The sequence below is a fragment of the Chaetodon trifascialis genome, chromosome 2 (assembly GCF_039877785.1).
Source record: "Chaetodon trifascialis isolate fChaTrf1 chromosome 2, fChaTrf1.hap1, whole genome shotgun sequence".
Classification (NCBI taxonomy): Eukaryota; Metazoa; Chordata; class Actinopteri; order Chaetodontiformes; family Chaetodontidae; genus Chaetodon; species Chaetodon trifascialis.
The window spans coordinates 3,259,626-3,275,505 of NC_092057.1; the positions used below are offsets into that span (position 1 = coordinate 3,259,626).

At 46.3% G+C, this 15,880-nt stretch overlaps 1 protein-coding gene across 2 annotated transcripts; it reads left to right on the top strand.

Moving 5' to 3' along the window:
- Nucleotides 1-517: 517 nt before the first annotated feature.
- LOC139338562 (E3 ubiquitin-protein ligase RBBP6-like) lies at nt 518-15,286 on the top strand. Of its 2 annotated transcripts, none has more exons than XM_070973710.1 (20): nt 518-814; nt 1,587-1,686; nt 2,805-2,844; nt 6,128-6,169; nt 6,300-6,388; nt 6,513-6,609; nt 6,719-6,861; nt 7,045-7,217; nt 7,724-7,827; nt 7,923-8,275; nt 8,376-8,439; nt 8,651-8,708; nt 8,799-8,853; nt 9,039-9,368; nt 9,516-9,611; nt 9,769-11,386; nt 11,770-12,488; nt 12,632-12,702; nt 12,841-12,928; nt 13,123-15,286. In XM_070973710.1, the coding sequence occupies exons 1-20, from the start codon at nt 649-651 to the stop codon at nt 14,096-14,098; spliced, it is 5,382 nt and encodes a 1,793-aa protein (XP_070829811.1). In that variant the 5' UTR covers nt 518-648; the 3' UTR covers nt 14,099-15,286. The 2 variants fall into 2 exon arrangements, with proteins under 2 accessions (XP_070829811.1, XP_070829819.1); XM_070973718.1 differs by having other exon boundaries at nt 9,820-11,386.
- The last annotated feature ends 594 nt before the right edge of the window (nt 15,287-15,880 follow it).

Here is a 15,880-nt window from a genome sequence, read left to right on the forward strand (position 1 = left end):
CTAAGTTAACATTTGTACGCTAGATTATGATATAAGAATTCAGAGGTTTGTGGACTCGTTGCGGAAGCGAACACGCAGTTTTGTGGACTTTTTGGGGAGCTCGGTAGTTTTTGTCTTGACTTGAAAAATAAGAACTGTTCCAAAAGTCAAAATATTATCCACAAGGACTGATGCTCGGAAAACCCCAGGCCCGCTGCTAGCTACTCTCGCGGCTTGCAGTGTGGCGTACCGGGTTTTCCATCAAGGACAATTCACGACGGACTTCGCCTCATTTACACCCATGTGACAGATTAACAGTGTGTTGCATGGACTCTCTTGGATTTGGTGGCATCCTGTTGTGTTTTATCGGACTTTAAAGAACTGACGAGGCCGACTGCGCCGCTTAATGGCGCTCTGGCCTCAAACCTCAACTATTTTTCTTTGGCAGTAACAAGGACTCTATCGCCATCTGCGAGCCGAATTCTTCTTTATTTTAGTCATTTCTTTGTCCACAGTGTTTCAGCGAATACAAAGAAAGTTTACCTATTAAAGTTACCAGATTTAGCCTCCTGTGTGCAGTGTTGACGCTGATTTGTTTTGCTATCATACCAGGCCTGTGTTTTTCCCCACACTTGTGCTTGATTGACTTAAGTGCTTAGACCTGTAAAAATGTCGTGTGTTCACTATAAGTTTTCTTCCAAACTGGACTACAATACAGTCACTTTCGATGGGCTGCATATCACACTCAGCGAGTTGAAAAGGCAGATTATGGGCCGAGAGCGCCTCAAGGCCACAGACTGCGACCTGCAGATCACCAATGCGCAGACGCGAGAAGGTACGTGCTCAGCTGACGCATTACAAAGTGTTTGACTAACCTGTCACCCATAATGTTTGAGAATAGCAGCAGATGATGGGCGGACAGTTTAGTTCTGGTTGTTTTTGTTGAAGAATATGTCAGGGAAGGGGGTCAAGCCGGGTGATCGTTTTAGATATTTAAGTGTGATTAAGTTCACATCCCATTTCAGGGACGAAAATAAGGTCTAGTTCCATTATAGCCAAATTCCATTTAATCTGATGGTTGTCTTCTCGATAATTATGTGGTCTACAATAAATCATAACAGTCCAAAAGCCCAGGATGGCGTCTTCAGATTGTTTTGTTTGGCAAATACAAAGCATTTCCTGAGACAGGTTTCTTATAAATGACTTTATATTTCAGATTGAATATTACCAATTACCAAGCAGTCTGACTTTATGTGTATCTACCCAATCTAACAGGTGATTTACAAAAACATGGAAATATCAAAGATGTAGAATTTATATTTTCCCAGCTTAACTTGAAATTTTGAAATGATACAAGCTATAGTAAATGTACCCATAACCCTTTATTTAACAAAAGACTCATACTTCTAATGTGGTGAAAACTGTTGCTTTGGCAGTTTGTGTTGAGACACTCTCACTGTACACATTTACACATGCTTTGTCCACATGTACTGTTTTTTTGATCCAACTTTGACAAATCTGATGTGTTCTTGCGGTCAGGTTTTGGTAATATTGTGTAGGTGTCATCGTGTTCTGTGTTTTCTAATCCTTTGTCTCATGTTTTGCAGAATACACGGATGATGAAGCCCATATCCCAAAACATTCGTCTGTGATCGTCCGCCGCACTCCGATTGGAGGAGTAAAACCTGCTGGCAGGACGTTCATTGTGTATGTATGCTTAAAATATAAAATTGCCAGGCTACTTGAATCGCGATTGAACAGTAGGGTTGGTTAATGGTTTCTGTTTTCATATCGACCAATCATGGTTGCGTTTCTTAAAACATTTGTCCATATGAAAGCTAAAAAAACACAGTTGAGGAGCTGTCAAGAGCACGCCAAACCAACAGCTGGAGATATAACCCTAATCCCAAAGCCATGCTGGCCGATGAGAAACCTGAAAAAATAAAATTTATTTTCAGTTGGGTACTAGAGGTCTGACCCCTACATTACAAAGTCTACCATGGCAAAGGCACGACCCACCTTTTACCATGGTAGGATTTGTAATTTCGTGACCGTGTCTCATCCAAAACCAGCAATATTGGCGGCAGGGTCTGTTTCGTAGGAATGTTCCTCAGTAAAAAAACAAAAACATCTTATATTTGGTAATATTATGGGTTTTACCCAGATGCCAAAGGTGAGCTTCAGGATATTCACACAGTCCATCTGCAATCAGTGTAAAAGTGAAGGACGTGCAGACCACTAATTTATTTGCACACAAACAGCTCTCTTTTAAAACTCTGTTTGTGCTCGGTGCAAAAAATATCACAGCATCATGTCAGCATCACAGCCTGAATCACACCCGCAATGCCAACTGCTCTTATGTAGCAGGGAGAAAAGTTTTGCTGAGCAGGCATATGGAGAACAGAGATGCAGGGAGTCAGGTCATGGAAAGAGATGGCAAGCTGGTTTGTAATTAAAGCATTTAAAACGCAGCCGTCACTTGTGCTGATTAACTGGTCTGCTGCTTCACTAGAATCTCAATGCACAGTAGGTGCAAATTCTTGACATTATTTTGATAAAATCTTGGTTCTCATAGTAAATAGCGAATAAAAAAGCTATTTTAATCAATACGATCGCCAATCGACACAAACTTGTTGAGCAAAACACTTGCTAATAGTTCAAAACCATGAACGGGTTTACACTGGATTTCCTGTGGTTACAGTATAACGCAGGTCTCTCTTAACCCAGTCACAGTTTAAATCTTGATCCTGGACTGGATCACAGTTTAGCTGATGTGTTGTGTCAGCAGCTGATGTTTTCTTGCTGTCCTGTGTTTGTCTCTGCAGAGATCGTTCTGACACAGCTGTGGTGGGATCTTCTAGACCCGTATGTAAAACAAACCCAAAATCAACACACTCTCCTCCTCCTCCTCCTCCTCCTCTTCCTCTCACCTCTCTCCCTCTCCCCCTCTTTCTGGCTTAAGTCACCTTTCTCGAACATTCTGTCAACAGCAGTTAAGTTGTGTGTACCTTCTGTTCACTGTGTGTTGGCTGCATTTGTGTTGAGATCTCAACCTCTATATGTGATCTGATGTCTTTCTGCGAGAATTTCCTCGAGTTACCACAGTTAAAATAGTTTGTTGTTTCTCTCTAAAAACCCTGGGTTTCTGTTTTGAACTTCAAAAATTAAAGTCTGAAATCGTGGCTGAGTGAGATGAGAAACAACAGACGAGCCACCATTGTTTTTGAATGCTCCGAACAGACGAATTGTTTAACTGTTGCCACTATAATTGATTGAGAAACCATTTAAACTGTTAATGACTGTATTTCATAATGAAATGGTTTTTGTAGCCTACTTTATGCCGGGAAATGTGTTTTTAAGGGGTTTGTAAAAGGAAAATATGGTATTTGTGTATTATAATTCATTGTCATTTTATTTTCTGTGAAAATATTTTATTTATTATGTGGTTTAAGATCCCAATGAGGTAAAGTGTGGCTGGGATTTATTGTAATTCACATTGATTACAATTACAAGACCAAAGTTGTGAGTGGACGAGACTTGCCAGTGATTTTTATTTTGAAAGCTTGCCCTGCTAAACTTCAGTATACTTAAATCTGTTGTTCAGTAACATTTGCCAATGTCAATTGTTCTGTCATGTACAATTTCACCATGAAGATGTTCTATTCTGCATTGAGTATGGACTGCACACAACCCTTAAACATTAAAAGCTCACAGGTTTCATTCTAGTGAGTTAAATACTTTGAATTAATTCAGATTCCCAAGTGTTTGTTTTGCAAAGACTCAGGTACTAGTTCAAAATGTTTTGTTAAAACTGTGGTTTGGGGGACCAGTAAGAAGCTAGTTTTGCTAAGTGAGATTTTGTGACTTGGCCACTGACGCATAATGTTGTGACATGCTCACAAAGTACAATGACACTTTATCAGTTAAGTAAGCATCTTGTCAATCTCCGGTGGCCTTCCACGGTTGCTGCAGTGAGAAGTATACTGGTGTAGTGTGTCCTGTAAGCTGTAAGCTGCAGAACCTGTCAATAAAGTTGTTGAGTGGTTCGGTGTCAGAACCGCTTGTACCAGATCCCTGTGTGTTCCCTCCACAGCTTTCTGCAATACCCTGCGTGTCCTCCAAGCCCTGTATATCATGCAGGACGACCCACCCTGCCCGTTTGTTTCTTTACTTAAAGAAAAGGAATTAGGCAGAGCGCCATTTTTGTTTGCTGTTGTCTCCGTGCAGGAGATTTAATTCTCATGGTTCATTGAACCCCGACCTGCATTGCAGAGACATCCCTCCACTTGTAGGGGCTGTTTAAGGGAGCGATTTGAAGGAACACTTGACAGCTCACGTTGCTTTCGTTTGCTCTTCGTGGGGCATTTTATTAATGAAACAGCTCTGCATTTGTGTCTTATCAGCCCTACAAATTTGACACTTCAGAGTATTTGCTTGTCATCGAGGCAGCTTGGCACATGCCTTGCTAGCTCATTAGCTTACAGAAAGCGGTCTTGAGCTGGTTGTGATTATGACAAGCCGATGCAGAAACTTAAATCGCTGTGGCCTGATGAAGATGAACTGCACGCTGAAATTAAATGTCAAGTATTCCTTTGAGAAATCGCTCTCTCTCCACTACAGCAGGAGAAGCTTTAGGGTCTCTACAGAGGGATGTGCCAGCAGTGTTCATTTTGAATGTGCTGATGAAGGCCAAATAAACCAGGAACCGCTTAAGCAAATGCTCTTGGACATTACCATTGTCAGAAGTTAGAATATCAGCAGGTCTTGTACATGGAGGAGTAGTTGGGAGTAAAACATTGCTTTACTTGTTAGATTTAATGCGGTTTAGTAGTGTTGCAGTTCTCAAGGACTTTCTTACAGTGATAGTCAAAAATGTCATTTCATTTCAGTCATTTACATTTTCAGCATAAGTTTGCAACAGTTCATCTTTAAGAAACTCTGTGTTTTGGATATGAGCTGTAGTGCCTTTATATCACCTGCAGCGTCTGTTGTTTTTACCGGCCTACTTTAAATGAAACCGCTCCCATTTCCAAATGACATGGAGACCATGTTCACGTGGGTCCTGCAGGATGTGACCGCTACAGTAGCTTGGAAAAAAGTGATTATGGGGCTCTGGATTTGATTGATTTGCTGCTTATCAGACCACAAATGAGATGAGACTTAGCTAGCTAGCATGCCTTTTCCTAAGTGTATGATCGGTGGCCGTCAGGTGTTGAGGAAACGTTAATTCTGAAGTTCTTTGAGTTAACATATCCAGACTCTGCTATGTGTAGCTTGGAAATGGGGCTGCAACAAACAATTGTTTTCATTATTGATCAATCTGCTCATTTTCTCAATTAATCATTTAGTCTTTAAACTGATCATCAAAATCTCCCGGAGCACAAATTGTTCAAATTGCTTCTTTTGTCTGACCACCACTCCAAGACTCCATTTACAGTCAAATGACCAAAAATAGCACTTGCAATTAATTTTCCTTTGATTGACAAAATTGATTAATTAAAAAAGTATCAGTGTGGAGTACAGGCTTAGCTCGCTTACATATTACTTCCTAACTGAAATGCAGTCGGTTCAAAGGCCTTCAGTAATGTTAGCTCATTGGCATGATTGCAGCTTGGAGGGATGTGATAAGAACGCAGCCTCTGAGGCTTTCGTCGTATACAAGTGATTTCATCTAAAGTAGATTGGAAAAAACTGGATGCTGCCTAGACAGGGTAGATGATACCTTTAGTCTGTACGAGGTTCTCGTAAAGTAGAGCTACTTAAAGGACATAAAACTGTTAGTCCTCACTTTAAAAAGTCACCTTGTTTGTAGATTACGTTGCTGTTTGGTTGATTCCTCGATTTATTCTCCAGACACAACCCCGTGTGAAGCTTTCACTATGTTAACTTCGAAGATTTTTCTTCAGGGCTTATGACACAATGCTATCAGCAGAGGGATGAACATCGTGCACTAGACTAGTAAACCATGTCTTGATCGAACGCTCGCTCGTGTACCTGCATGATTTCATGCACGCTGAGTACTCAGCAGAGGCTGAGGTGGGACTGGGCACGGATGTGGTGGGGGACTATCTGGGCTCTTATCATCCGCTGTTTGTCTGTTCCAGCTTATGTTAACACCTTTAATATCTGTACTCTGATTCTCCTGCAGACTGATTCTTCTCCTTCTTTGTCACTTGCCCAACTGGCCAAGGTACTGTGCCCGTACATGCTGGCTGTACTTCCAGAAAATATTTCTTCAGCTGAGTAGATTTGTCCTTGCTCTTGTGGGGTTGACATCCTCCTTTTCTCTTTTTGCCTCCTCTCTCCGTTTCGCGCTTCAGACGGCTAACCTGGTTGATGCAAATGCATCAGAGGAAGACAAGATTAAAGCCATGATGTCTCAGTCCAATCATGAATATGACCCGATACAGTTAGTATACACAGATTTCTCTCTTTTACTTGACTTAAACCAGATTTTTGCTTTAAGCTTATTATTAAACAACATTCACCAGCTGTACGTAGTCTTAAAAAATGAATTGCTCTTGTCTCTGTAGCTACTCCAAGAAGGCAGTTGGACCTCCACCTGCTCACTATACCTGCTATCGTTGTGGAAAGGCTGGTCACTACATCCGACAGTGCCCCATGCTGATGGTATTTATCATCTCTCATTTGATTTAAACAGTCTGGGAGGTTAATTTTTACTAGGTGTTACTTCTGAGAAATAAATAACGTTTGCTTTTTGGGTGATTGTTCTTTGTAGGTCCAGGATAAGAGCGTGGAGGGTCCCAAGCCAGTAAGAATTAGTAAGGGCATTCCTCAGAGCTTCATGGTGAAAGCAGAGCCAGGCACCAAGGGAGCCATGTTAACCAGCACTGGAGAATACGCTATACCTGCCATAGATGCGTACGTGTCAGCCAAGGGCACCAAACTCACACTGTGTTGTTACTGGTGTGGCACATTAATTAGTGTCATGTTTGTCCCTGTCATGTCCTGTTTCTGTGTCCACAAACGCACAGGCTTACAGCTTTTTTTTTTTTGATAATAACATCGTCCTCAAGGTCAAAAAACAAATCTGTGTTGATGCAGGGAGGCGTACGCGCAAGGAAAGAAGGAGCGGCCGCCGTTTGTGCCACACGACCAGTCGTCATCTGAGGACGATTCAGATCCGATCCCAGATGAGCTCTTGTGTCCCATCTGCAACGACCTGATGACGGACGCAGTCGTCATACCCTGCTGTGGAAACAGCTACTGCGATGATTGTGAGTTCTTCATGTGCACTAGTCATAAAAATCTCACAGGTTTTTAAAAATCTAATGGAAAAGTAGAAGTAAAAACTAGTCTTTGCACAAAATTGGCTCAGACAGCCTTACTGTCTGTGTTTTGGTCCCACCGCATATTTGTCAGAAATGTTCATTTTGCACAAATGTTGACAGTCGTTGAGGGACAAATCCACTGTGGAAATGGCAGAAAGGCCCATTTATCCGAGCGGCTTCTGCAGAGTGCTGCAGCCCCAGGACATGCTGCATTTTGAGTAGCTGATAAATTTCTCATTTCTGATGTTTGGAAATTGTCTTGCTGTTATGTTCCACAGTGTATTGGAATGATTTCATGCTCAATCTCTGGAAATGTTGAAAGCTATTTTGAGGAAGTAGGAAGTTGCTTGAATGTGTATGATCTCTTGGCAGGTTGAGGGGAAGCACTTTTCCTCAAAAATGTACACTAGAGATTCGATGAACGTGTCTAATGAAGGACTGTGTGTTTTCAGGTATCAGAACTGCTTTGTTGGACTCAGAGGAGCACATCTGCTTCACATGCAAACAGTCAGATGTGTCACCTGATAACCTCATTGCCAACAAGTTTCTTCGACAGGTAACCGACTCAAACGCACATTTTGAGCTCAGCTCTAAGACAAGCTGGTAGCATATATATTTGAAATGCTGTGCCATCTGTTTTTCTTCATGCAGGCTGTGAATAACTTTAAGAATGAGACTGGATACACCAAACGTGTGCGCAAGCAGCTCCAAAATGCAGCGCCGCCTCCCCCGCGCCCTCAGTTGGTCAGGCCTCTGCACTCCAGACAGCAGGACCCGCTGCTCGCCAATGTCACGCACCCGTCTTCGACAAGCGCGCCCTCCGCCGCCCCTCAAGCCCAGGTCCCACCTCCCGCCCCTGCACCTGCTTCTGCTGCTACTGCTGCTCCTACCCCCCCTCATGCTGCTGTTGTTGAAGGACAAGCTTCTTCACCAGCCCCCCAACCTGTTGTTGACCCCCATTCTCCTGTGCAGTCCACCAGCCATAGTGAACCACCCCCACCAGGGTAAGTTTAGCCCAAGATACACTGACATGAAATCTCCAGAAGTGACCTTTGAAGGGAAGAGCCGCTTGTCCGGGTCCTAATGTGTCTGATGATGTTTTAGTGAAACAGATCCAGAACCTGCTGGGACACTGGACTCATCAGGGACCTCTGAAAGTGGATCACAGGTGAGTCCACCTCGATCACATCAGTGAAGGTTTTGAAACAAATTTGTAGAAATATCTTTTTGCTGTGACTCATACTGATGTGATAACGTCTTGGTGATCAGCCAATAATGTATTATGCATCACTTATTCTTTGTCTTATTCTTCTCCCCTGAAGATGAGAAAGTTTAAGTCCAGGAGCTAACGCCATTTTTCTCTCTCATTTCTCCCTCAGAACTACCATTTAAGTGTTGTTGGCCACCCGCCACCTCCAAGGCCGCCTCATCCTTCAGGTAAGAGGTTTAATTTAGGTTATATAAGGAGATTAAGTGAGCTTGAAGGAAAGACATTCAACAACTAACAAACTGTCTCCACTCTGTCAGGTCACCAGCCACGCACCCACCACTCTCACAGAGGGGGAGGCAGACACTGGGAGAGGTATGATCTGTCTATGGGACGATCAGAGCCATTGAAAGTTTGTGTCGTAGCAGGTTTGGGCAGTTGGATGGAGTGGACACACGTACTTCATCAGTCGTGGTTGTCGGACTGATGGCGGCGTTTTAATGGGCCTGTATTGTAATGTGTGAGTCTCACAATGGCTCGTGTCCCTCTCTTTGTTCCAGGTCCTTCAGGGGCAGAGGAGAACACCCCTCCACTCTCTCCCAGACGGTTCCACCCCCTGCACCCGTTCCTCCAGTGTTCCCAGCTCCATCCCTGTACCCGCCCCCACTACAGCCGTACCCCCCTCCGTACACCTCCGGCCCGAGCCTCATCCCCCCTCCTGCCCTCGGTTACCAGCCCCAGCCCGGTTATGCCCCCGGACCACCGGTGCTCAACCCCCCTTGGGTTGCCCCTGGCACCCAGCCCCCTCTTGTTCCTCTTCCAACCTCCCTCTCTCAGCCCCCCCTCTCTAAGGAAGATTTCTACAGACAGCGGCACCACAGACAGGACAAGTGAGTTGTCTTTTGTCCTTTTCAGGTTAAAGAATTGGACTTGACATCACTCGTGGTTGGGATTATGAATCCAGTAAGAAAAAACTGCTCAGGTTTTACACTGCAGTGATTTTGAAAGTTTCGTGGTTTTTGTCTTTGTGTCCACAGAGTTACATCCAAACTAGATGAATTTACTAAAGACTTCCACAAAGAGCTTATGAAGTACAGACATGCACCAAAGAGACGAAGACCATCTTATTCCAGGTAACTTCATTAAAAGGGCGTATCAAAATTGGTTTTCCCTCTTACATTAATTACATATGCATAATCCTTTAAGCCATTTGTCACATTTTTGCATAATCTTCTTTCTTTCTTTCTCCCCTTGTTTCCTTTTGGTCTTTTCGACCATTTCCTTTTCTAGGTCACGGTCATACAGTCGCTCTCCATTCAGCCGTTCTTACTCTCGTTCTAGATCAAGATCTAGATCCAGATCAAGGTCCCGGTCTTACTCTTACTCCCCCAGCCGATCCCGCTCCCGTTCACGCTCCCATGGCCGGTCTTATCCCCGCTCCCCTTATTCAAGACGCAACGGGCGCAGTTATGGACGCTCGCGGACGAGGTCCCGCTCTCGTTCAAGGTCTTATGGGTATCGGCGCTCTGGATCACCGCGGTCTCCTTCCTCATACCGGGGAGGAGGTTGGGAGGGAGCAGAAGGAGCAGGACCCTACAGGTCTAGGTCGCGGTCTCGCTCCCCTGGTGGCTACCGGAGCCGCAGCCCAGATGGCCGGAAGCCACCTCCTCGGGAGCTGGCACCATACGAACTGAAGGGTCCGAGTCCTGGTGGCCATGAGCGCTGGGAAAGAGAAAAGTATCGACAGTGGGAGAAGGACTACGCATACTGGTACAACAAGTACTACAAAGACTACGACAGTCAACATCCCTCACTCCATCACAGAGGTCGTGGCAGCAGAGACAGAGACAGAGAGAGGGACAGAATGTCCCCATTATCTAGAGATTACTCCCCACAGGGGAGAGGAAGAAGAGGGAGAGAAGAGAGGGGTGCTCCACCTCCCCATCCTCCATCCTCTTCCTCATCGGGGACCAAGTCCAGCACCAAAGTCCTGAAGTCAAAGAAAGTAAAAAAGAAGAAGACTGGGGAGGAAGCAGAGCCGTCACACCAGTCGGTGGACAGAGGTGATGCCACGCCTGTCAGAGACGAACCAATGGATGAAATCCCCTCACTCATTAAAACGCCTCCCGTCTCCTCAAAGCCTTCAGCTGGTGCTTCAACCAGTAAAGCTCCAGCGTCTAAAAGCACCGCTGCTCCCGTTAAACCCTCAACCAAGTCGACGTCAAAGACCCAGTCTGATAAGACTAAGAAAGATAAGGGTCAGAAGGTAAAAGCTAAAGTAAAGACGGAGGGCGTGAAGGCAAAGAGTGACAAGGTGAAGAAGAAGACTGGAGAAGGCAGCATGCTGACCAGAAAGAAAGACGAGTCCTCCTCCTCCTCCTCCTCTGTCGCTAAACCGTTAAAGACCATCAAAGCCAAACCAGAAGATGCCCCCAACTCGACTACCCCTAAAAAGGAAAAGGGTAAAAGCTCCTCAGTGAGGCCCGCCCTGCTGAAGACGCCCCCGCTGTCATCCCAGACCCTGCCTCTTCATCTCCCCTCTGTTCATGACGGCCCTCGGCCCGGCCACGACATGCGGGCGAGAAGAGATGTTCCCCAGGGCGGCGGCCTCCTTCCCCTCCCCCATCAACATGGGCTCGCGCTCCTCCACAGCTCCCCGGTGGACAGCCGGAGGAGGATGGGAGAGGAGGGCCGCTCTTTGCTCGGACCTCCTCCTGGAAAGTTGAGGAGAATAGATGGGCTGGGTGGAGGTGAGGTCATGTCCCACTCACACATGTCTCATCAGCCTCCGCTCCACAGACTCCCACCCTCCTCAGACAGGCCCGGTCTTCTGCCCCTACCAGGGAGCCGGGACATGGGCCGAGGAGACGCAGACCGAGGAGCCATCAGATCCCTGATGGACTTCCAGGTGGGTCCATTGCAGTAACACAGGTAGACAGAGATGTATGTGTCTCTAGAGGTATTTACAGGTTCGTTTATAATGTGACCTTTTTTTGATCACACTCACTAAAGTTTCTGGTAGTTATTAAGTAGCTGCACATCATCACCAGGGCTGCAGAGAATGATTATGTTCATTAGAGCTGAAACAACATGAAAATAATCCTCAGTAATTTTCAGTTAAGTTTAATTTTTCCAATTAACTGAATAGTGGTGTTTAACACAATCAAAATTGCAATTAATATAACCATTAATCAGCTCAGTTATTTCAGAACTTATTACCATTAAAGTTGAGTGCTGAGCCTCTGTGATTTAACCCCCTTTGTAAAGATTTGTTCGTTTGTTTGTGTTCAGGTGAAGCCGGTGACGCAGAGAAAGATCAAGCTGAACAGAGATCTGGGGAGAAAAAGCAGCACTGAGACAGCACCCACAGACAGAGCACCACCAGGTCCTGAGAAGACCACGTCCAGCTCAGACCGATCAGCTGCTGCCAACACCTCCGAAGGAGACCGACCCAGCAGCACTGCAGAAGGTGCCGGAAGAAAGGAGCGGCCAGCCTCTGCTGAGAGGGGAGTCTCCGGAGAGAGACCGGGAAGCGCTGGAGACAGACTGCAGGGCTCAGACAGAGAGCAGGCCAGAAGCTCTGGACAGGACAGAGAGCGAGACAGAGCCTCTGGGTCAGAGCGAGACAGAGCCTCTGGGTCAGAGCGAGACAGAGCCTCTGGGTCAGAGCGAGACAGAGCCTCTGGGTCAGAGCGAGACAGAGCCTCTGGGTCAGAGCGAGACAGAGGCATGACATCTGACAGAGAGAGGGACAGGGTCTCGGGGTCAGGCTCACATAAGGCAGGAGTTACGGTGGAGAAAGACGCCGAAGGAGAGAGATCAGCGAGGACAGAACGGAAGAACTCTGGTGGTGGCAGTGGAAGTGCAGGAGGGAGGTCTGTCTCTCTGGATAAATTGACCATTGGAGAGAAATCAGCAGTCAATAAAAGAGTGCCGGACCACCATGAGAAACCAAGCACGTCCTCCAAAGAGAGAGGGGAGGGGTCAGAAAGAGCTGCTAAATCCGACAGGTCGGTTACGTTTGTTTCCCAGCTGCTTGTCAAACCACCGTCCATATCTGAGACTGAAAGAAAGCAAATAGTGGTCATACAGTATATAATGGTTCTGTAAACACAGTCGTTAATTGGTGTAATTACATTCTCGTGTTTCCCAGGAGCGTATCCAAGGACAGGACAGAGAGGAGTGTCCCCTCAGGAGACAAACCAGCTGCTGCTCACAGAGAAGGTAATTTCAGTCTGTGTGTGTGTGTGTGTGTGTGTGCGTGCGTGAAGAGACAATAACTTTGATTTCGCCTGGTGTCGTCTAATTAAACACCGATTTAACACATGGCTCCTGTCCTCCTCCACCCTCCTTCTCCTCCAGCTGTGAAAGTTAGTGAGGAGTCTGTGGCGAAGAGCAAACCCAGGATCAGCCGTAAGGCCCTGACGAGCCACAGCGCGAGCTCCACCAGGTGAGAGCCCGTCACGCTCGTGTTACCTGATGTAGACGGCAGGTGTTCACAAGGAGCAATGTGTGGGAAGAAGGAGACATCTCTTGAGGCATCTTATCAAGTTTTGATCATTTTTGTTTTAAACTGTTCATCGTGAGTCTGACCGTGTTTTAGCAGTACAGTGTTTCTAAACGTGTGTTTTGTCCTCAACGCAGGTCAACTCAAGAAACAAAGCGTGATTCAGTCAAAGACCAGAAGAGTCGGTCCTCCAGACCCGCAGAGCAGCCCCCATCTAGCCCCGTGAACAGCCGTGGCCGAAGCCCAAGTGTGAGCCCCGCATCCAGCCCTGCCAGGGAGGAGCCGCTCATCCAGCCGCCTCCTCGCTCCAAGTGGGAGAGAGAGGATGACGAAGAAGGCCAGGAGAACGGACTTGTCGCACCCAAGGAGCCTTCACCAGTGCCGCAGAGGAGCCGAGGCAGAGAGGTGCAGCCCGAAGCTCCTAAACCTGTGAGGAGCGAAGGCCGGGATCCTCCAAGGGAGGAGAGGAGAGGAGTGGTGAGAGATGACAAGAAAGGGAGAGCAACAAGAGAAGAGAGTAAAGGTGGCAGGACGACACAGACCAGCTCCGACAAACCCAGCAAGACAAAAACTGCCAGGGAGGAGGGGAGAGGAGCGAGAGAAGAAGGGAGATCTGCTGTAAGAGAGGAAGGGAGAGGAGGAGGGGGAGGGAGAGATGAGGGACGAGGAGCGACAGGAAAGGAGGACAGAGCAGCAGAAGGTAGAAGCGGAGGACGGGAGGAGAGTCGTGGCCCGGAGCCCAGGAGACAGCGTCTGTGTTCTGACCTGGGCCGCGAGACGGACGAGGCGGCCTTCGTGCCCGACTACAGCGAGGGCGAAGGCTCCGAGCCGGAGAAGGGCAGGAGCGGCAGCCCCAGCCTGACCGCCAGCCAGGCCTCCCACAGCCCCACCCCGAGCAACAGCGGCTCGGGGACCACTGCGACAGACAAGAAGAAGAAGAAACACAAGAAACACAAAAAACACAAAAAGCACAAGAAGCACAGCAGCCAAGAAAAAGGAGAACACAAGGAGCACAAGCACAAACACAAGAAGAAGAAACACAAAAAGAACAAAGACAAGGATGCGGAGGACGGGGAGGAGAAGGCGGAGAGGGCGGAGGAAGGGGCTCCGTGATAACAGGCTGCGACTGCTGCTCGGTTAATAATGAGATAACGATGTACCTAGAAATATCAGCTAACACTGGCATGCGGCTCCATGCGCCACTGGAAGGGAATGGATGAAATGTGTCTTTGACTGTCCGTGACACTGAAGACGGGCTGTCCGGCTGTTACTCGAACACTTAACGTCACCGCAGGTCCCCAACCACACACGGTACTTTGTTGTGCTCATGGGCATCATGACCGCTGCTGAGGTTTCTTTAATGTTCAGTGTGAGCCTCTTCGGCGACTGTGGGTCGGGAAAAACTCAGCAGAGAGGACGTCATGATAGCAACTGATCTCACAGCAGTCAGTCTGAATGGTTGGAATAACAAATACCGTACTCAGGGATGTGATTGCTTCTTCGCAGAGGAGGAATTGCCGTTTCTCTGCCTCTGATTCGTTTGTAAATAGAGATTAACTGTCGCTGCACATCATAAGAAGTTTTCCTCAGTTTATTTCGCTCACATCCCTGCGTGCTGTTTAAGACTTAAACGCTGAATAACCTTCATTGCTCTGAGGGCCGTTGTTCGCTCTTTTTGTAGGACTGTACTTGTGGTTTTGCATGTTTTAACACATTTAAGTACAAATCATTTCTGCTTTCCATCACTCTGACCCGATGAAGATCCAAGTAGGATCAAGACGTTATTATTAAAGTGTGCAGGCGTCACCCCTTTCATCAACGCTTTCTTCTCACAGCCAACACCTACGTGATGTGCGTGCAATTACTTTCTTCTTTTATTGCTAACCACTCTCACCCCCCCCCTCCCCATCAAGGTTAAATCTCAGAGTTAATTTTCCTACCACACTTAAGATGAATGAAATGCAGCAGCTACCTGGAAGATTACGAAACATTGGAAACGGTCAGCAGTGACGTGTTTTTGATTCATTTGCTAAAGCTTGCAAAATCACCAGTATGGTCCTTTCCTGCGTCCGTGCTACACTGGATTGTATAAACCTAGGATGTGTTAATTAATAATGGCGAATCAGCCTGCATGTTTTTGTTCTGAAGGTGCAGTCGCTGTCCATCATGCTGTCTGAATGAGTGAATGAGGGTGTGTTGGTGTGAAAGTAAGCTGTGGCAGAAATGGGACAAGTTGGAGGACTAGTGTCTTACAAGTGAGTTGATAATTTTTCTTTTTTTAATTAAAATGTTTTGACCTGATGGTAACGTCTCAGTGTTGTTTAATCAGTGTTTGAACTCTTAAGTGCAGCAAACCTGATACAAACCTGATTCCAAAAAACAGTACAAGGACAATAAATTTAATGTCTGACCTCATCAGATTCATTGCTTTTTGTAAATATCTCCTTTAAATTTAATGCACGTTACAAGCAAGTTGGTTCAGGAGCAACTAAAGGCTGGGAAAGATGTGGAATGCTCCAAAAACACCTGTTTGGATCATTCCACAGGTAAACAGGCTCATTGGTAAGAGGTGAGAGGATCATGACTGGGAATGAAAGGGGCATCCTGCAAAGGCGAGGATGGAGCGAGTTCACCACTTTGTGAGCACATGATTGGATAAAGGATGTTACTGCATGGACTACAGGAGCGCTTTATAAAACTTGTAACAGTGAATGACTGAATTCTGTTTTATTTAGATTTTTACAGTCCCAGCTTTTTTGGAATCAGGGTTGTAAAAAGAAGGTGAAGCATAAGGTGATATGGGCCCACGCTGCCCGCCAAGACCACATTCAGTAAAAAATTGTCTGTTGAAATTATAATGCACACAGGGTAACCGTTAATCTTTCATGCGGAGCG

What these genes read in the sequence shown, in the direction of transcription:
- LOC139338562 (XM_070973710.1), top strand. Translation starts at nt 649, where the DNA reads ATGTCGTGTGTTCACTATAAGTTTTCTTCCAAACTGGACTACAATACA. An exon ending in CACTTGCCCAACTGGCCAAG is followed by an intron (nt 6,170 to 6,299) that starts GTACTGTGCCCG and finishes TTCGCGCTTCAG; the next exon opens with ACGGCTAACCTGGTTGATGC. An exon ending in GGAGGCAGACACTGGGAGAG is followed by an intron (nt 8,854 to 9,038) that starts GTATGATCTGTC and finishes TCTTTGTTCCAG; the next exon opens with GTCCTTCAGGGGCAGAGGAG.